This window comes from Ovis canadensis, chromosome 14, assembly GCF_042477335.2.
Source record: "Ovis canadensis isolate MfBH-ARS-UI-01 breed Bighorn chromosome 14, ARS-UI_OviCan_v2, whole genome shotgun sequence".
In the NCBI taxonomy this organism is placed as follows: Eukaryota; Metazoa; Chordata; class Mammalia; order Artiodactyla; family Bovidae; genus Ovis; species Ovis canadensis.
Window position 1 is genome coordinate 59,783,860 of NC_091258.1, and position 20,050 is coordinate 59,803,909.

At 39.8% G+C, this 20,050-nt stretch overlaps 1 protein-coding gene across 12 annotated transcripts in view; it reads right to left on the reverse strand.

Moving 5' to 3' along the window:
• ZNF565 (zinc finger protein 565) overlaps positions 1–20,050 on the reverse strand; it is a 49,102-nt gene that overhangs the window by 23,347 nt on the left and 5,705 nt on the right. For 2 of the 12 annotated variants that reach the window (XM_069550535.1, XM_069550525.1), the window contains exons 2-6: positions 16,047–16,139; positions 15,369–15,459; positions 10,967–11,040; positions 5,838–5,964; positions 4,899–4,994 (exon numbers count right to left, since the gene is read on the reverse strand). In XM_069550535.1, the coding sequence (XP_069406636.1) occupies positions 4,899–4,994; positions 5,838–5,964; positions 10,967–10,975 (232 nt within the window). In that variant the 5' untranslated portion in view covers positions 10,976–11,040; positions 15,369–15,459; positions 16,047–16,139. Of the gene's footprint in view, positions 1–4,898; positions 4,995–5,837; positions 5,965–10,966; positions 11,041–12,292; positions 12,431–15,368; positions 15,460–16,046; positions 16,140–20,050 lie in introns of all 12 variants that reach the window. The other 10 variants (XM_069550536.1, XM_069550526.1, XM_069550534.1 and 7 more) reach the window with 8 other exon arrangements.

Genomic DNA, 20,050 nt, shown 5'->3' on the forward strand with positions numbered 1-20,050 from the left:
AGCCATTAAAAAAAGAAGAAGAAGAAGATGGAAGGAGGCTATGATCCAAGAAATGCAGGTGCCTCTTGAAGCTGGAAAAGGGCAAGAAAACCGATCTTTACCTAGAGCCTACAAAAAGGAATAAGCCCTTTGGACACCCTGAATTTACCCCAGTGAGATATATTTTGGATTTCTAATCTCTAGGACTGTGAGAAAATACACGTTTTGCTTTAAACCACTAAGTTTGTGATAATGTGTTATACAAGCGTAGGAAACTAATACACACAGAAAGAAAACACTGAGTAACTCAATGTATCATGACTATTCAGTCTTAACTCTGGAGTCCAGTCTTCCAGGGAAATGTAAGATAGAGCCAAGTACAAAGAAAACCAGAAATCTGGTTCTTGGTCTCTGAGCTTTAAAGTACAGATGTCTTGGTAATTTAAGGCTAATTTAAGTCCATGGCAAATATAGTTTTGATTATATATACTTTTGTCCTTAAACATGGACTTTCAATTGCATCTCTGAATCAGGGGTTGGATTTTCTTTATAAGGCCAGATGAAATCACTGCAGATGGTTATTGCAGCCATGAAATTAAAAGATGCTTACTCCTTGGAAGAAAAGTTATGACCAACCTAGATGGCATATTCAAAAGCAGAGATATTACTTTGCCGACTAAGGTCCATCTAGTCAAGGCTATGGTTTTCCAGTAGTCATGTATGGATGTGAGAGTTGGACTGTGAAGAAAGCTGAGCACCGAAGAATTGATGCTTTTGAACTGTGGTGTTGGAGAAGACTCTTGAGAGTCCCTTGGACTGCAAGGAGATCCAACCAATCCATTCTGAAGGAGATCAACCCTGGGATTTCTTTGGAAGGAATGATGCTAAAGCTGAAACTCCAGTACTTTGGCCACCTCATGTGAAGAGCTGACTCATTGGAAAAGACTCTGATGCTGGGAGGGATTGAGGGCAGGAGGAGAAGGGGACGACAGAGGATGAGATGGCTGGATGGCATCACTGACTCGATGGACGTGAGTCTGAGTGAACTCCGGGAGTTGGTGATGGACAGGGAGGCCTGGCGTGCTGCGATTCATGGGGTCGCAAAGAGTAGGACATGACTGAGCGACTGAACTGAACTGAACTGATAATTATTTTAGGCTTTGTGGTTCAAGAGACAAAAATAAGGATGTTATGTAGGCAATTACGTAATGAGAGAAAACAAATTGCTACATATTTTTTATTGATGAAATTCAAAGCATAATAATTTTTTTTTTTTTTGGTAATACAGGTCAAAGAATGAGAAGCACAGAATTCTTTTCTGCGGGAGGTAACATTTCACTTAACTGGAGTTCAAGGTTATTGTTCTCCAGCATCAGTTAGTGCTGATCTGTAATCAGATTTTATGTATTTCACTTTCGAAAATGTTTCATATAGATAGTACTGCCAAATACTGATATAAATCCATAAGCATATGATTTGAATTATTTATATGCCCTCTCTTACAAGGCATTTACAGAATTCAACAGGCTCATAGGCTATATAAAGACAGGCAGCAGGACAGATTTAGCCCATAGTTCATAGAGTGCAGATGACTGATTTATATCATTAGTTAAGAATAATGCAAACTATACATTTATAAATTATAAAAATGACAGTATAAAGCAAGAATTTCAGATCCCTAAAACAAGATTAGAGTGGGGTGAATCCAAGCAGAGGTCAGCAAACTTTTTCTGTAAAGGCCTACATAGTAAATTTTTTTTAGGCTTTATGGACTGCATAAAGTCTCTGTCACATATATAAAATTTTAAACTCTTATGAAATGTGTAAGCCATTGTTAGCTTGTGGATGGTACAAAAACTGGCCACAAGCTGGACATGACCCATAGACTGTAGTATGCCAACCCCTAGTCTAGGGCATAGCAGAGTAAAAGATGGTAAAGGTCTTAAGGTCTTACTTTGCTCAGAAAAAGAATTTCAAAGATACTATTTCATACCATCCACCAATAAAAGAAACCAGCTCTCCTTTGAGGAGTGCCTGATTTCAGGAGTGAGGCAAGAAAGATATAGGATAAACCCAGAATATGTTGTAAGCACCAGAAAATAAGGAAGTAGTGAAAAACAGGAAGAGGGAATGCCAAAAGAACATAGGAGTCAACCTGAAGGTGTTCCCAAATGGCCAAAGCTTTCCCAATGAGCAATTTGAACAACAAAATAAACAATGGTATTTCTGAACTACAACTCAGAGGATACATAAATAAATAAATAGCCTATACTGATAGAAGTAAATCTCTGAATAAGCAGATGAATGGGAAAGGGGGTAGGGAAAGCCCTTCCATACAGAAGAATTCCAATTAATAACTGCAGGGGCAGTAAGGGACACAAAATCAACACATAGCAACAGTACTGTATTAACTGTTATAGACAAGATGGATACTAAAATTATAGTGGGCAAAGTGAGGAGAAATAGCATATCCATGTAGCTGTGAAGTATCTCCCTCCAAGATGATTACCAATTACAGTTGAAAAAGTAGTAACCTTACAGGAAAGAAATATGGAAGAAACCTTAACCAAGTTGATCAAGTTAACACTACCAGTAATATTAACATCATATTGGGGGTTGCAATCCCTGATATGATGCACAGAGAAGGACACAATATCACTTCTGTGGTATTCCTGCCAAAGATGCATAACCTCAACCTAACTGTAGAAAATATCCGACAAACACAAGTGAGAGACATTCTCCAAAAGAGAACTAACTCATCAAAAGGATCAAGCTCATGAAAGACAGGAATTGTCACAGAGTGGAGGATGCTAAGGAGACACAACAATTAAATGCAATGTGGGATCCCAGACTAGATCCTGGTATAGAAGGAGGACATCAGGGGAAAAACTGATGAAATTCTAATAAGATCTGTAGATCAGTTAATAGTACTATACCAATGTTAATTTCCTGGTTTTGATAACTATACTATGATTATATAAAATTTTAACACTAGGAAACTGAGTGGAGGGTATTTGGGAATTCCTTGTAATAATTTTGCAAATTTTCTACAAGTCTAAACTAATATGATTTCAAAATAAAAATATTTTGGAAAAAAACTTTACCAGAAAGAAGGACTGCCCTGATGGTCCAGTGGCTAGGACTCTGAGCTCCCAGTGCAGGGGGCCTGGTTCAATCCCTGGGTTAGATCTCACATGCTGCAGTTAAGAGCTCCTGTACTGCCAATTAAAGATCCTGTGCAGCCAAATAATTAAATAAACAAATAAATATTTAAAAACAAAATTTTTACTAAACAGAAAAAAATCCTATTTCAGTCTTTAGGTGGGAAGAGAAATGCAGGTTTAAGCACATTTTTTAAAAGTCAAGTTAAAGGTTATTGTACTTCTAAACTGCTTGAAAGGCAATAAAATGTGAGGGAAACAAATAAAAAGAATGAGGAACAGAAAATATAAAATAAGATAGCAGGAATAAGAACAGACATATGAATGATCACAAATGAGAATGGATTAAATTCTATTAAAATTGATTAAAAAAGGAAACTAATTCTGATTACAGTGACACAACCTAAAATGGCGATTTTTTAAAAGGATAAGCAAATATACACCATGATTTTTTAAACTAACAACAACAGGGCACTTAATATCAGAAAAACTAGAATTCAAGATTAAAAGCACTAAGTGGCAAAATGAAGGATGGACTGTACTGCAAATACAATTTGCAACAAGGATCTACATTTCACCTATTAATAAAAATATTGTATGTAGTAGCAAAATACAATTTTGCTGTTAATACAATTAACAGCTCTCCGAATTTGACAGTACAAGTACAGAGAACGTTAAAAGGACATAAAGACTCTAAACCATATAATAAAAAGGCTTAAAGAGGTGAATGCCCCATCCAAAGAACACTAGTTTTAAATACACATGGAGTATTTCCCCAAACTGGAACAACTTGACTTATTGACAACACTGGAAGAAAAAAGGCAGTGGAATGAGTTCTTTGGGCTGAGAAAAAACTCTTGCCAACACAGAATTCCATACTCAGTGAAAATATCCTACAAGAAAGAAGGTAGAATAAAGATATTTTCATGTGGTCAGAAACTGAGAGAATTTGTCACAGCAGACCTACACAAAAGGAAATCTTAAGGGTGTTCTTCAGATAGAGAAAAAAATGCTCCCAGAGGGAAATAAATGACAACAATACAAAGAAGTCAGGAGTTTGTAACTGATAACCAAATATTCAAAGGCTCCAACTCTATCGAGCAAGTGCCAGTTACAAATACTTGCTAACATTTATTTAGTGATTGTTATGGCCTGGCATTGTTCTGGGCATTTTCCACATACTAACTCATAAAGAAGCCACAATAACTACATGAGGAAGGCACTATTTTAAATCATATTTGCAGAGGAGAATTGAAGTAACTGACCTAAACTCACAGATCTAGTAAGTGACTGAGCCAGGATGTGAACTCACAAAATCTGATTCTAGAGTATTCCCTCAGTCACTCTACATCCTAACCTCTCAAAAGGTAAGAGAATAAACGGATTGCTAAATTAGGTAAAGCAAGAAGCTGTTTTAAGAAAATAAGTATTTTTTAAGGAATGAAGACATCTGCAGAAAAAATGATGCTAAGAACAGGTGAAACAGGTGCCCCTGGAGAAGAAAGAGGGGCACATTCCTTTTTGAAATGAGATGAAACATGAGAGAAGAAAGAACAAGAAGGAGTTAATGGGGATAAGGATGAAGTTCCCTTGGAAGTGGATGCTCTGTTCTTTAGGGCCTCATGTCTCAGGCTTTTCTTCCTTAGCAAGGTTTTGAGGGAGTTTCGGGACAATAACTCAAGTTCCTGTGATGAGTTAACACTCCTGCAGGGCTGTCATTGACAGTGACTTCCCACCATTGGATCAGCCCTCACTCACCTGGGCACCATGGTCCTGTCATATCATTCACAACCATCCAGGGTTCTTTCCCTTGCTCCAGTAAGGAGACAACATCGGGCTTAGAAATGGAAAGTCCTGTTTATAGGAAAAGAAATGGGGCATGATCATGCTGTTTCCAAACTCCAACCCAGTCCCCCGGTTGCTGAGGAAGAGAGGCAGTTACACAAACGGAGGTGTGAGGCTGTCCAGAGGTTAGGAAGGTGGAGGTGCCAAGGCACTATCCATTTGCATTTCGATGAAGCACTAAACAAGTCCCTTGGAGACAGAGCAGCCACTTGTAAGTCTTCCTAGAAATTCACCATGAAGAAACCAGAAACTGCATTCTCCATTTGCTCTCGCCTTCTCCCCAGTCCTCACCCTTCCTGGCCCTGCTCTATGCCCAGCTGTGCCCCAGTTTACCTGTACTGCATGTATGTGCTTGTGTGAGTGCTCAGTCGCTCAGTCATGTCTGACTCTTTGCAATCGCATGGACTGTGGCCCTTCAGGCCCCTCTGTCCATGGAATTTTCCATGAAAGAATACTGGAGTGGGTTGCCATTTCTTCCTCCAGGGGATGTTCCCAACCCAGGGATCAAACCCATGTATCCTGCATTCTTTACCACTGATCCACCTGGAACATAAGGACTGTATTACCCTGGTCTTACCATTTCTCACTGGGTTTGGTAGGTGGAAAGCCTCAGTGGGCAGGAAGAGACAGTCCAGCATATTTCTTTCTCCTCTCCCGCCCTCCTCTGACCCAGGAGTTCTGGATATAGCTACACCTGCTGCTAGCCAGCCCTTCTCTATGGCTTGTGCTCTCACCATCTTCCAGTGGCAGTCTTTCCTCCCTTGACCCCCTCCAGCCAGAGGGGGTAACAGCCTCCCATTGCTGTAGGCAGCCATCTTTCCTGTCTGCTCCTATATTATACAATGTCCTTACCTAGTGAGACCAAGTTGCCAAAGTTTTCCAAAGTCACCTCCCTGTACAGGTCCCTCTGGGCAGGTTCCAGGCACTTCCATTCTTCCTGAGAGAACTCTACAGCCACATCCCTAAATGTCACCAATCCCTGAAACAATAAACCCAGGCACTACCAGTAAATGAAATGACTTTTATTTTTTAAATTACAAAATTTTTCAAAATCCACAGAAGTATAGAGTATAGTATAATGGCCCCCATGCGTTCATTATTCTGCTTCAGTCATTTAAGAGGACCTTACACATTTCCATTTTTTACCCTTGGTGTTTTCTGAGGTGAATCCCACATACAAAATTATAGTATTTCACTCACAAATACTTTAGTATCTAACAGATTAGACTTAAAAACAATTTTTTTAAAGATTCATTTATATATGTTTTGGCTGAGCTGGGTCTTAGTTGCTGAGCATGGGCTTTCTCTAGTTACGGTGGGTGGGGGATACTCTTTGTTGTGGTGCGTGGGCTTCTCATTCTGATGGCTTCTCTTATAGCAGAGCATGGGCTCTAGGGCATGTGGGCTTCAGTAGTTGCAGCACACTGGCTCTAGAGCACTGGTTTAGTAATTGTGGCACACGGGCTTAGCTGCTTCATGGCATATGGGATCATCCCAGACCAGGGATTGAACTGGTGTCCCTCACATTGCAAGGCAGATTCTTAACCACTGGCCCACCAGGGAATAACCAGAATATCACTATCACATGGAATAAAATTAACAACAGTTTCCTAATAACTAGATCAAGTTTCAAGTTTCAAATTGCCTTAATTTTCTCAGAAGATTTTTTTTTTTCCAGAAATGATTTTTGATGGTTGGTTTGTTGAAATCAGGATTCAAACAAAATCCACCCCTTGAAACTAGTTTACAGACTTCCTGTATCTCTCAAATCTGTAACAGCCCCTTTAAAAAGTTTTATTGCTATTTATTCATTAAAGAAACATTTGAATCAGTAGCATCTCCCAGATTCTGAATTTGGCTCATCACATCTTCATGGTAGTGTTTAATAAGCTGCTCTACTTCCATACTTTTTTAAGGGTCATAAATATGTCAGAGGTTGTACTGTGTTCTTCCTGTAGCGTCTCATTAGGAGGCACATAATGACTGGTTGTCTCATTTTTAATGAGGTTAAAATTCATGCAGTTGGGGGAAATAGAAAAATTAAAGTCTGCCCAATGTGAGACAGTCCTAGGTACAAAGCCTTTCTGAAGAAAGGCATCTTCTTGTTCAGTCTCTCAGTCGTGTCTGACTCTTTGTGACCCCATGGACTGCACCACACCAGGCTTCCCTGTCCTTCACCATCTCCTGGAGTTTGCTCAAACTCATGTCCACTGAGTCAGTAAGACATTCCTAGGTATAAAGCCTCTTTGAAGAAAGGCACCTTCTACCGGTTCCCTAAGGACTACCACATATCAAACCAATTAAGTTAATTCAATGGGGAAAGATTAGTTTGTTAACAAATAATGCTGGAATAAATGAGTATTAAATGCAAATTAACTCAAAATAGATTGTAGACATAAATGTAAAAGCTAAAATCATAAAACTTTTAGAAGAAAACACAGGAGTACATCTTCACAGCCTTGGTCGAGCAATGGTTTCTTAGGCATGGCACCAACCACCAAAAATAAAAAGAACAAAAGAACAAGAAGATAAAATAAATTTCATCAAAATTAAAAACTTTTGTTCTGCAAATAATTTCATAAAGAAAGTGAAAATCTAACCCATAAAAGTGAGAGAAAATACTGGCAATTTGTATATCAGATAAGAGACTAGAATCCAGAATATATAAAGAACTCTTACAACTCAATAATAAAAAAGACAAACTAATTTTAAACTAGCCAAAGAATCTGAAGAGATTTCTCCCAAGAAGATATACAAATGGTCAATAAACATATGAAAAGATGCTCAACATCACTGGTCATTAGGCAAATGCAAATCAGAACCACAATAAAATGGTACTTCACATCCATTAGGATGGCTATTATGAAAAACAGAAGAAAACAAAAAAATAAAACTTCCATAAACACATTTCGGTGAAGATGTGGAGAAACTAGAAAGCTCTTATGTTGCTGGTAGGAATCTAAAATGGGGTAGCCACTTTGGAAAACAATTGTGACAGTTCCTCAAAATGTTAGAGTTATCAAGCTACCCATAAGTTCCACTCCTAGGTACAGAGAAAAGCGTCCACCTAAAAACACTGGTAAATACTGATGTCTACAGCAGCATTATTCACGATAGCCAAAACGTAAAAGCAACTCAAACGTCCAAAGACTGATGAGTTGATGAACAAAATGTGGTCTACAATGTCCATGGAATGTTGCTTGCTATAAAAATTAACAAAGTATGGATACACGCTGTATCATAGAAGTTTGAAAACATACTGAGAAAAAAGATCAAATATTGAATGACTCCTTTATACAAAAAGTCCAGAATAGGCAATTTCATAGAGACAGAAAGTGAATTAGTGGTTGTCAGGGCAAGAGGAGGGGAGTTTGGGAGTGATGGCTAATGCAAACAGGATTATTATTTTTTGGTAGTGATATAAATGTTCTAAAATGGCTTGTGCTAACAGTTGCACAACTCTGCAAATATACTAAAAACCACTGAACAGTACACTTATATGGATGACTTTCATTGTATGTGAATTCTATATATATGTATAATAAATAAAGCTGTAAGTGCAACTGAAGGCTTTTGTTAATGCTGGTTAAATCTACTAATATATACCACGTTAGAAATTAAAAGAGAGAAAATGTTTAAATTATTATTAATTTATTTAAATAACTATTAATAAGCCTGTTACATGTTAATATAAATAACACATTTGATGGACAAGAACCGTCAAAATAAAAAAGCATTTAGTAGTACAGTTTAATATTTTTGCAAATCTCTTTAATGACTGGCTGAATGAAAGAGATTTTCATACCTTCTGTATTCAACCTATTGGTCAACTTAACTTTATTTTATTTTTTGTCCATGCTACATGGCTTGCAGGATCTTAGCTTCCTACCCAGGGACTGAACCTGGGCCATGGTAGTAAAAGCTTGGAATCCTAACCACTGGGCCACCAGGGAATTCCCCAGTCTGTTAGGATAACACATTTCATATAGTTTCTGGGAAATTCCACTGTACACTCATTAGAGTTGTGAGTGAAAAAAGGAAATAAGGTGTTAGTATTATTATTGAAGTAATTTTGGCCCCTAGACCTCCTGAAAGGGTCTCAAGGTCTTCCTGGACCACTTTAAGAACTGCTGACCTGGCGCTACATTAACATGAAAGACTTGAAAATACACTGTGCTAAGTAAAAAAAAAAATCTGGTAAAAAATAGAGTATGATAAGTGAAGTGAAGTCGCTCAGTCGTGTCCGACTCTTTGCGACCCCATAGACTGTAGCCTACCAGGCTAGGAAAATCTTGGGATTTTCCAGGCAAGAGTACTAGAGTGGATTGCCATTTCCTTCCCCAGGGAGAGTATGATAAGTGTACATCAAATTTGAAAATGGCAAACTCTAATACAAGTAAAAAGTAAAAACTCTAAAGTAAATTATTTAGTAGGCATCCATGTGGGTTTCCCAGGTGGCACTAGTAGTAAAGAACCCGTCTGCCAATGCAGGAGACATAAGAAACTCGGATTTGACCCCTGAGTTGGGAAGATCCCCTGGAGGAGGGCATGGCAACCCACTCCGGTACTCTTGCTTGAAGAATACCATGGACAGAGAAGTCTGGCAGGCTACAGTCCATAGGGTCGCAAAGAGTCAGACATGTCTGAAGGGACTCAGCACACACGCATGCATGAATCTACGTATGGCAAAATTATTATAAGAATCAAAGTAAAAAAAAAAAGAATCAAAGTACCAACAAACACAAAATTAAACATAGTCATTAACACTGGCAAGGCAGGCCTTCCCTGGTGGTCCAGTGGTTAAGAAGCCACCTTATAATGCAGGGGACACCGGTTCAGTCCCTGATCCAGGAAGATCCCACATGCTGCAGGGCAACTAAGCCCCTGTGCCACAACTACTGAAGCCTGAGCCCTAGAACCTGTGCTTTGCAATAAGAGAAGACACCGCAGTGAGAAGCCTGTGCACGACTCCAGAGTAGCTCCACTTGTCACGACTAAAGAAAAGCCCTCACATAAAAATGAAGATCTAGCGCAGCCACAGATAAATAAATAAATTAAAAAACACTGGCAAGGCAGTATATGTGAAGGGATGTGGGAGGGGTTCCTCAGATGGTACATTAAGCTGAGTGATGAATATATCAACATTCATTTTATTATTCTTTATATCACATGCATGTTATAGATATGTTTTCATATATATTCTTTGATAATGTGAAATTTTTTTAATTTTAATATCTTTAATTCTTACATGCGTTCCCAAACATGAACCCCCCTCCCACCTCCCTCCCCATAACATCTCTCTGGGTCATCCCCATGCACCAGCCCCAAGCAGGCTGCATCCTGCGTCAGACATAGACTGGCGATTCAATTCTTACATGATAGTATACATGTTAGAATGTCATTCTCCCAAATCATCCCACCCTCTCCCTCTCCCTCTGAGTCCAAAAGTCCATTATACACATCTGTGTCTCTTTCCCTGTCTTGCATACAGGGTCGTCATTGCCATCTTCCTAAATTCCATATATATGTGTTAGTATACTGTATTGGTGTTTTTCTTTCTGGCTTACTTCACTCTGTATAATCGGCTCCAGTTTCATCCATCTCATCAGAACTGATTCAAATGATGATTTTTATGAGGGGTGACATTTAAAAATCAAAGAGAAAAAAAAAGAAACTACTTGGGTTAATAAAAAAGGTCAAGGTTATCTTCTTTTTGGCTCTATTTAGCCACGGTTCTGATAAGGGCAGCTCTCGTATTTCTCTCAAGAGAATATACTTCTGCTCCATTGGTGCTCTGGTAAGAACACTGATGGAGAAAGAGGGCCACCAGAAGTGGGGGCGGGGGGGCATCATCGTTCATTCCCTGCATTGGAGGAACTGAGAGCAGGTTATTGAATGGGGCTCAAGCAAGACAGGAAAATTTCAGGATAAGGAACACAAATGTCGATATTATTTCAAGAATAGAGGAAATTTCCACTTACCTGGATCATGGCTTTTAGAACTACCTGTCCTGCTTGGATTTCTTTAGATTCTTCTGTTGAACAAGTGAAGAGTCCTGAAAAAGAGAAGGGGCACATCTCATAAACTGAGCTTAATTAGAGACAGCATTTATTTAGGCTTCTCTAGTAGCTCTGACCGGAGAAGGCAATGGCACCCTACTCCAGTACTCTTGCCTGGAAAATCCCATGGATGGAGGAGCCCTGTGGGCTGTAGTCCATGGGGTCGCTAGGAGTCGGACATGACTGAGCAATTTCACTTTCACCTTTCACTTTGCTGCATTAGAGAAGGAAATGGCAACCCACTCCAGTGTTCTTGCCTGGAGAATCCCAGGGACTGGGGAGCCTGGTGGGCTGCCATCTGTGGGGTCGCACATAGTTGGACAAGACTGAAGTGACTTAACAGCGGCAGCAATAGCTCTGATGGTAAAGCATCTGCCTGCAATGCAGGAGACCAAAGTTTGATCCCTGGGTTGGGAAGATTCCCTGGAGAAGGAAATGGCAACCCACTCCAGTATCCTTGCCTGGAAAATTCCATGGACAAAGGAGTGTGGCAGGCTGTACAGTCCATGGGGTCTCAAAAGAGTCAGACACAACTGAGTGACTTTTTTTTTTAATTTAGCCATAAACCACCTAAACAGACAAGCTTAAAACAACTGTACTTCCGGGGTCCCTGCTTGGCTTCTTTTGCCATCTCCTTGATCCCCCACACAACACTAATACCAAGAACTAATGAATTAACAAAACCCAGCCCTTTCCTAGACCATAGGGAAACGGAAAGATGGAATCAAGGTGAATGTGCTCCATCATTCACACAGAATCCAAGCATCTCAGCAGGTGGGGTTCCGGCTGGGACAGTCTCTGTCCCAGAGACTGGGATAGCATCACCTATTGTTAATGCTAATCTATACCCCAGATGGGGCCTAGACAGCTCCCAGTCGTTCCAAGCAGACCTTCCTTTGTGGCTGAGGCAAGGAAGATTGCAACACAGACTCACTCAACCTTCATGTGAGGACAGTACCTACAGGCTGGGACCTACAGGCTAGGAGCAGAGCATACCTGTGCAGGCCAAACCATATGAAAAAGACATCCTTAAACAAAGTCTTCCAGCTTTTCTGGGCTCAACAGGCAAAACCTCTTGGGTATGTCCCTGGCTCTGCGTTCTCCTTCCAAGTCCAAACAGGGGCCACACCATCCATACGAGGGGCTCTGTCAAAGCTTCCAGCCAGAGCTGGACTAACCAGATAGGAGCAAGGAAACCACAGTAATACAGGCATCTTACAAGCATACAGGCACATCCAGAGTACTGACCTGAGTGAGAACTCAGTTCCTAGAAGCCTCTTGGCCAGGCAATCCTTATTTTCCACCTAAGCCCTCTCCACCGCTTTCCTGAAGAATAAGATTCCTTCTGTGGCTGGCAGCTGCTGAGGCTGGTGGGAGAGCAGCCTGCTTCAAAATTAGGAGAATGCAGGGGGTTTTTTTGGTCTGTTTGGTTTTTTTTGGCTGCATTGAGCAGCATGCAGAATCTTAGTTTCCTGACCAAGGACCAAACCTGCAACCCCTACAGTGGAAACTCAGATTCTTTTTTTTTAAATTATCTTTACTTTCAGATTCTTTTTTTATTGAAGTTAAAATTATTCATTTATTCACAAATAGTTATAGATCACATACTATGTGCTCAGCATTGGGGGATATAGTCATTGCATACATAAAATTTATAATCTCATGTGAAGAATTATTATAACCTCATCTAGCATTATACAAATATGTACTTAGTAACTCTTAAGTGCTCTGCAAGACAGCTGCAGTAAAGAGTATATGGCAGTTGGATGGAAGCTCTAATTCTTAATGACTGAACTGCAGGGAAGTCCCATAATTCAGGCTGTTTTTTTTTTTTTTAAGAGGCTGGTTCTAATTAGAGAGGCAAAGAGCTTACTATGGTGAGGAGAGTCAGAAGGAAGACTAAATCATTGGGGGGTGATGTCAAGAAGATGTCAGAATGTGATCTGGGGCCTGAAAATCAGATAATTTAATAGAGAAAAAAAGGACAGACGGTGGCTCAGTGGTAAAGAATCCACCTGCCAAGCAGGAGACATGGGTTCAATCCCTGGGTTGGGAAGATCCTCTGGAGAAGGAGATGGCAACCCACTCCAGTAGTCTTTCCTGGAAATGCCATGGACAGGGGAGCCCACTGGGCTCCAATCCATGGAGTGACACAGAGTTGGTCATGATTGAGGGCACACACATGGAAAGGGACAGAAGAGCACTCTGAGCAGAGTGAAGAGTAGTGGCAAAATATAGTGGACCAAATGTAGATGGTGTGTTTGGAGAGTAGAGAATACTGGGAATAACTTGTATAGTTTGGGGCAGAGTTCAGACCAGTGCTGTCTTATAGAACCTTTGTGATGGGGGAAATCTACACATCTTGTTCTGTCAATAACACAGCCAATAGCCACATGTGGCAAACTAAGCCTTTGCAGTGTGGCTCATCTGACCCAGGAACTGAGTTCTTAATTTAATTTTAGTTAATCTGAATTTAAATTTAATTAATTCTAGAATCTAGAGGAAGATGGCTTAGCGGTCAAGAATCTCCCTACAATGCAGGAGTTGCAAAAGACCTAAGTTCAATCCCTGGGTCAGGAAGACCCCCTAGAGTAGGAAATGGCAACCTGCTCCAGTATTCTTGCCTGGAGAACTTCCATGGACAGAGGAGCCTGGTGGGCTACTGTCCATAGTGTCGCAAAGAACTGGACACAACCAAAGTGACTGAGCGTGCATGCGCTACATAATGCATGTAGATAATGCTTACAACATTAACTATGAGGACAGGTCTCAACATCACTGTGAATGGCACCTGCCACAGTGACTGAAGGGTAAAGGTGACCAATGAGTACTGATCAAATATATAAAAGTTTGGTTTTCACCAGAAATTAATGGAAGGCCACTGAAGAACTTAAAGAAGGAAGTGATAGGGCCAATATGGCCAGATTATTTTCGTGGAGAGGAGTAAAACTGGAGTCAGGGAGATCTGCTGAAAGGTGATTGTCCTTTCCCAAAGGGTCTGACCCAAGACGGTGACAGCGGAAACAGGAAGGGGATGAATTCAAGATGTTGGAGAAGTAAAATCAACAGGCTCTGGCATCTGATTGAATATGAACGCAGAGAGAGAAAAAGGAGTCAGGAATTCTTTCCTATCTACTGAGTTCCTACCTCAGTTGGCATGGTTCTACATGTAAGGAAGATAAATCTAGCCCCTCTCCCATGGATCTCAGGTTCTAATGGAAAAAGTAACAAATATTGATACACTGACATTGATATTCCTGTTTATATGTAAAGAGGTCAAAGTTCTGTGGAGGGAAATAAAACAGTTAAGGAGAGACAGGGAGCGTTGGGGGAATGAAGGGCAGCCCGAGGACGCATTTCACTGGGAAGATGACACGTGGTACGCAGATATCTAGGGGAAGTGCAGTACTAGCAGAGGGAAAAACAAATGCAAAGGCCTCAAGACAAGAGCAGGTTTCTCTGACAACAAAGAGGAAGGAGACTAGAGTGGCTGGAATGGGGTGAGTGAGAAGGAGAGGGCCAGAGAGAAAGATGGAACTTGGATCACATGGGGCTTATAGGCCATTGTAAGAACTTTGATTTTTATTCTTGAGTAAAGACAGGAAGCCACTGAAACATTTTAAGCCAAGGACTGACATAATCTAATTTTCATTTAAAAGGATCACTCAGGACTTCCCTGGTGGTCCAGTGGCCAAGACTCCAGGCTCCCAATGCAGGAGGCCTGGTTCGATTCCTGGTCAGGGAACTATATCCCACATGCCACAACTAAGACCCAGAGAAGCCAGATAAATAAATAAATAAGTAAATAAATATATATGTATATATTTTAAAAAGGGATCATTCATGGAAAAATGGACTAAGACGACGGGGGAAGGGGGTTGGGTGTGTGTGCGAGGTTGCCAAAGCAGGGAGACCAGTGAAAAGGTTACTGCAGTAATCCTGGCAAGGGATGAAGGGCTTGTGTTAGGGTGGTATGGTTGCAGGGGAGGTGATGAGAACTGATCAAAATCTGGATATTTTCTGTAGGAAGAGTTGACAGGATTTGCTGACTTTAGGTATTAAAAAAAAAAAGAAGAAGCCAAGAAGATGCTAAGGTTTTTAGCTTGAGCAACTAGAAGTATAAAGTTGCCCTTTTTTTGACTGCACCATGTGACTTGTGAGAATCTTAGTTCTCCAACCAGGGATTGAATCCAGGCCCACAGCAGTGAAAGCCCAAGGCTTAACGACTGAACCACCAAGGAATTCTCATGAAGTTGCCATTTTTTAACACAATGGACTATGACAGAAGCGGGTTTGGCTGGACCAATTACGGGTTCTGTTTTACCTTTTACGTCAATCCTTGAGATGATTATTATACATCCGAGTGGAAATGTCAAATGTCCATTAGCTGTTTGATCTTGGAGTTCAGAGAAAATCTAAATGCAAGAATATGAAACTGGAAGTTACTGATGTTCAGTTGATATTTAAAGCTCTGATACTAAATAAGACTGCCTACCGAAGAGTGAAAGGAAGGAATAAAAAAGGTAGAAGACCTGAAGATAAGATGAATTCTGAAGATAAAGGACAGAGACATGGAAGAGAGATCCAGAAGACCTAAAGTATGTATAAACTATGAGATGAGTGAAGTGCCTTTGGGAACTTGTATACTGAAGGAGCTTAATCTATGTAGTTCTAGAGCCACTGAGGGACTGACTTAGAGCTCCTGGTTCCCACAGAGGACGTAAGCTTTCATATAAAAGGCTTCCTGTTGTCTGCATCTCCTCACTCACCTGGGCTTCCCAGGTGGTGGTAGTGGTAAAGAAAATGCATAAGCAGGTAAAGGATGCATAAGCAGGAGGATTCAATCCCTGGGTCAGGAAGATCCCCTGGTGGAGAACATGGCAACCGATGGCAGTATTCTTGCCTGAAAAATCCCCATGGAAAGAGGAGCCTGGTTGGCTACAGTCCCTAGGGTTGCAAAGAGTCGGACACGACTGAAGTGACCACGCACATACTCACTCACCTAGGCACAGGCCTTTTGTCAGTCTCTCTCCACAGCCCAGGATGTCTTCCTTGTTCTAAAAAGAATTCACACCTAATATCCAGAAGCAATTTGCTATACACAGAAAAAGAAATGGGTCTTAGCCAGTGTGGTAGACCTTACTAATTTAATTACTAAAGTTTCACCATTATCCAGTTTTTCAAGCATCCAGTTTTCCTCTCTTTTGGGCACACAGATGACATTTTCCAGTCCCCTGTAGCTGTTGTTTAGTCGCCAAGTCGTGACTCTGCCACCCCATGGACACTAGTCAGCCAGGCTCCTCTATCTGTGGGATTTCCCAGGCAAGGATACTGGACTGGATTGGGGTAGGGGTAGTGGGTAGGGGTAGTGGGAGACGTTGCCAGTCATGAGTAGATCTATATAGGTGTTGTCACCTTAACATCAGTAACCTATTCCTGAAAAAGCAATCATCCTGAGTAAAAACTCTAACTAGGAGCATCTTTCCCAATATTTAAAATTTGGAAAAATAAAACGTACCACATTTTAACACAAAGGCCCCCAATAATTTCTAAACATAATTAAGCACAAAAAACCCTACATATAAATAAGAAGCTACTGTATTAAGATGAAAATTTCTTAAAACATCACTTCCTGATCACTGATTATTATGGCTATTGACAACTAGTTATTCCTTTTGTTGACAAGCCAGTTTATACCTCTGTCAAAATACTCATGTGACACTGATATTTTACTAAGTGAATTTCTGATGTAACTTGAAACTTTCCCTGTATGTCATATTTTTATATGTATTGAGCTTTATGGACATAAATATAAATTTTTCCAGTCTAAAATCAACCCAAAATCTACACACTGAGAGGTATATACATTCTTGGGCAATGGTCAAGATTCTGAGTCAGACAACAGCATATTAAATAAGTGAAAGATTTCTATAAAATGGTAATGCTGAGTACTCACAAATTTAGTAGTGATGAAGTAGTTCATAACATAGAAAATATTCAAGATATGGCTAGTGAAATAAAAGATTACAAAACAACTGGGCATCATGTGGTCTCGTTTGTAAAATACATATATATATCAAAGTAGACCAGATAGAAAAACCAGATTGAACACATCTGGGAAGTTTTGTGTGTTTTGTTTTTTGGCTATGCCATGTGAGGCATGTGCGATCTTAGTTCCTTGACCAGGGATCAAACCTGCACCCCTTGCAGTGGAGGCACTAGAAGTGTGGAATCTTAACTACTAGACAGCCAGTAGAAGTCCCTCTGGAAATTTTTATCCTTACAGATTACTTTGGTTATTTCTGGGTTGTGTTCTTCAATTTTCTTAGTTTTACTTAAGTGTATTTTTTCAATAACCACGCATTAATTTTTAAATATAACCTACACTCCCCCGTCCCTGGGATTCTCCAGGCAAGAACACTGGAGTGGGTTGCCATTTCCTTCTCTAAAGGATGAAAGTAAACAGTGAAAGTGAAGTCGCTCAGTCGTGTCTAACTCTTCGAGACCCCATGGACTACAGCCTACCAGGCTCCTCCATCCATGGGATTTTCCAGGCAAGAGTACTGGAGTGGGGTGCCATCGCCTTCTCTGACAAGTAGCAGATGAAAAAGAAAGTACTTTCCTAAGAATCTTCCTTTGAACATGAAACAATAGCTCAGGATATTCAAAAGCAGTTCTCTTTCACAGAATGGCTTTTGTTATTTTTACTTGGTCAGTTCCCAATAGTTGCAAACTTCTTGATTTCGTAACTACATTTATGAGGCTGGAAAAGAACTAAAAGTCACTGAGGCCAAGTCCTGTGTATAAGTGATGCTTCCTTTCAGCTCTTCTTGCCAGATGGGTTTATGATGTTTTTGTAACCTGCCCTATTGGCCTCAGGGTTCTCTGAACAGCTATAGAGGCACCTTGCTCCACTTGTCATATTTTGGATTTCTGAAGATTAGAATGAAAATTGCAGGAAATACAGGTGACTCAATTCACCTCCTCAGAGTTCTTATGGGATCAGTTTGACTTAGATATGATGACATGACAATGACTGCTCTCTGGTCATACAAATATCTTCCTCCTAAGAATTCACACAGTGTAATAGCAGAGTGAACTAGTGCCCTTTATCATCCTTTGCTTTGGACATTTGTATACCAGTTTTATCTCCCATATTACATTATCTGTAATTTAAAAATAGAGACTCACTTTTTAAAAGTATTTTATCTCCCTGTGTTCTAGATTAGGATTTTGCATATTTGCAATTCTTAATAAATGTCTAATGTCTGACCCAAAGGAATTCATGATAAAAAGTCCAAATGGGAGAGGATATATGTGTATGTATGGCTGATTCATTTTGCTGTACAACTAACACATTGTAAAGCAACTATATTCCAATAAAAGTTAACTTAAAATAAATAAATAAAAATAGAATTATCATATGATCTATCAAAAAAAGAGAGATGTAGGTCTATGCCAACAGAACTCTTTGCTGCAGAGATGGTATAAAAGAGAAACAGAACAATTTGACAGTAAAAAAATGAACATCAGGAAAGTAACTGTACTAGATATTAAAATGTACCATAAAGCCTCTTTAATTAAAAAAAGTATGGCAGTAGTTCATAAACAGACAAACCAGGGGAAGAGACCCAAAGGCCTACAAAGAGAACCAAGTATATATGGACATTTAGTATATGACAGAGATCACATTTCGAATCACTGGAGCAAAGAAAATTTTTAATAAATGGTGCTAACTATAGAGCCCTTTAGAAAATACAAAATTAAATCCATACCCCAAGATTAAACTCCAAATGGATCAGGGTTCTTGATGTAAAAGATGAAACCCTACAATTATTAGAAGATAACACATGTAAATTCTCCTTTAATTCTGAGATCAAGAAAGGCTTTCAAAATCTAGAAGCAATAAAGGAAATTACTGGTAATTTGACTATATAAAAATAAAAACATTCAATGGAAAAAAAATAACATAAACAGAGTCAAAAGTGTGTGTTAGTCACTCAGTAGTATCCAACTCTTCAACCCCTTGGACTGTAGCTGGCCAGGCTCTTCTGTCCATGGGATTTCCCAGGCCAGAATACTGGAGTGGGTTGCCATTCCCTTCTCCAGAGGATCTTCCTGACCGAGGGACAGAACCGGGTTTCCTGCATTGCAGACAGCTTCTTTACTGCTGAGCCACCAGGGAAGCAAAGTCAAAAGACAGCTGTCAAACAGGGAGAAAATATTGAACATTTGCATCATACATCACAGATGAGGAATTAATATTCCTATGTGTAAAGAATTCTTAAACATGTGACAAAGCATAAAAAAATCCCCAAACAAACAAACAAACCAAAAAAGCACCATGAAAGTAAACAGGAAAAAGAGATGGACAATTCACAAAAATCAAAACCATAATGAGATACCACTTCACACTCATTAGGATGGGTATTATTTTAAAAAAAAAGAAAAGTCAGAAAGAAACAGGCACTGGCAAGGATGTAGAGATATCAGAACCCTTGTGCACTGCCAGTGGGAATGTATTAATAAAACAATGCAGCTCTTTTAGAAAATGGTATGGTGATTCCTCAAAATAATAAACATACTATGTGATCCAGCAATTCAACTTCTGTATATATAACCAAAAGAAGGAAAAGCAGGGACCTGAACAGATAATTGTAAACCCATGTTCACAGCAGCATTATTCACAAAAGTGAAAAGACGTTAGTTCCCTAAGCGCTCATGGATAGATAAACCAATAAACATAATGTGGTATATATGTACAATGTAAATGCACTTAATGTTACTGAACAGCAGAATTAAAATGAAAATTTTATGTTATGTATATTAAACCATTAAACCCCCAACAAACTGAGATTGGTTGGTTACCTACAATGGGTGACTGGGAACAGTGTGGAAAGAATGGGAGAATGGAATTAGAAGAGATGGAATGATGGAGGAATAACTGAGTAGACCTTTTGATCTAATTCTGTCTTTCACAATATGTTAAAGTTTCACATACTCAAA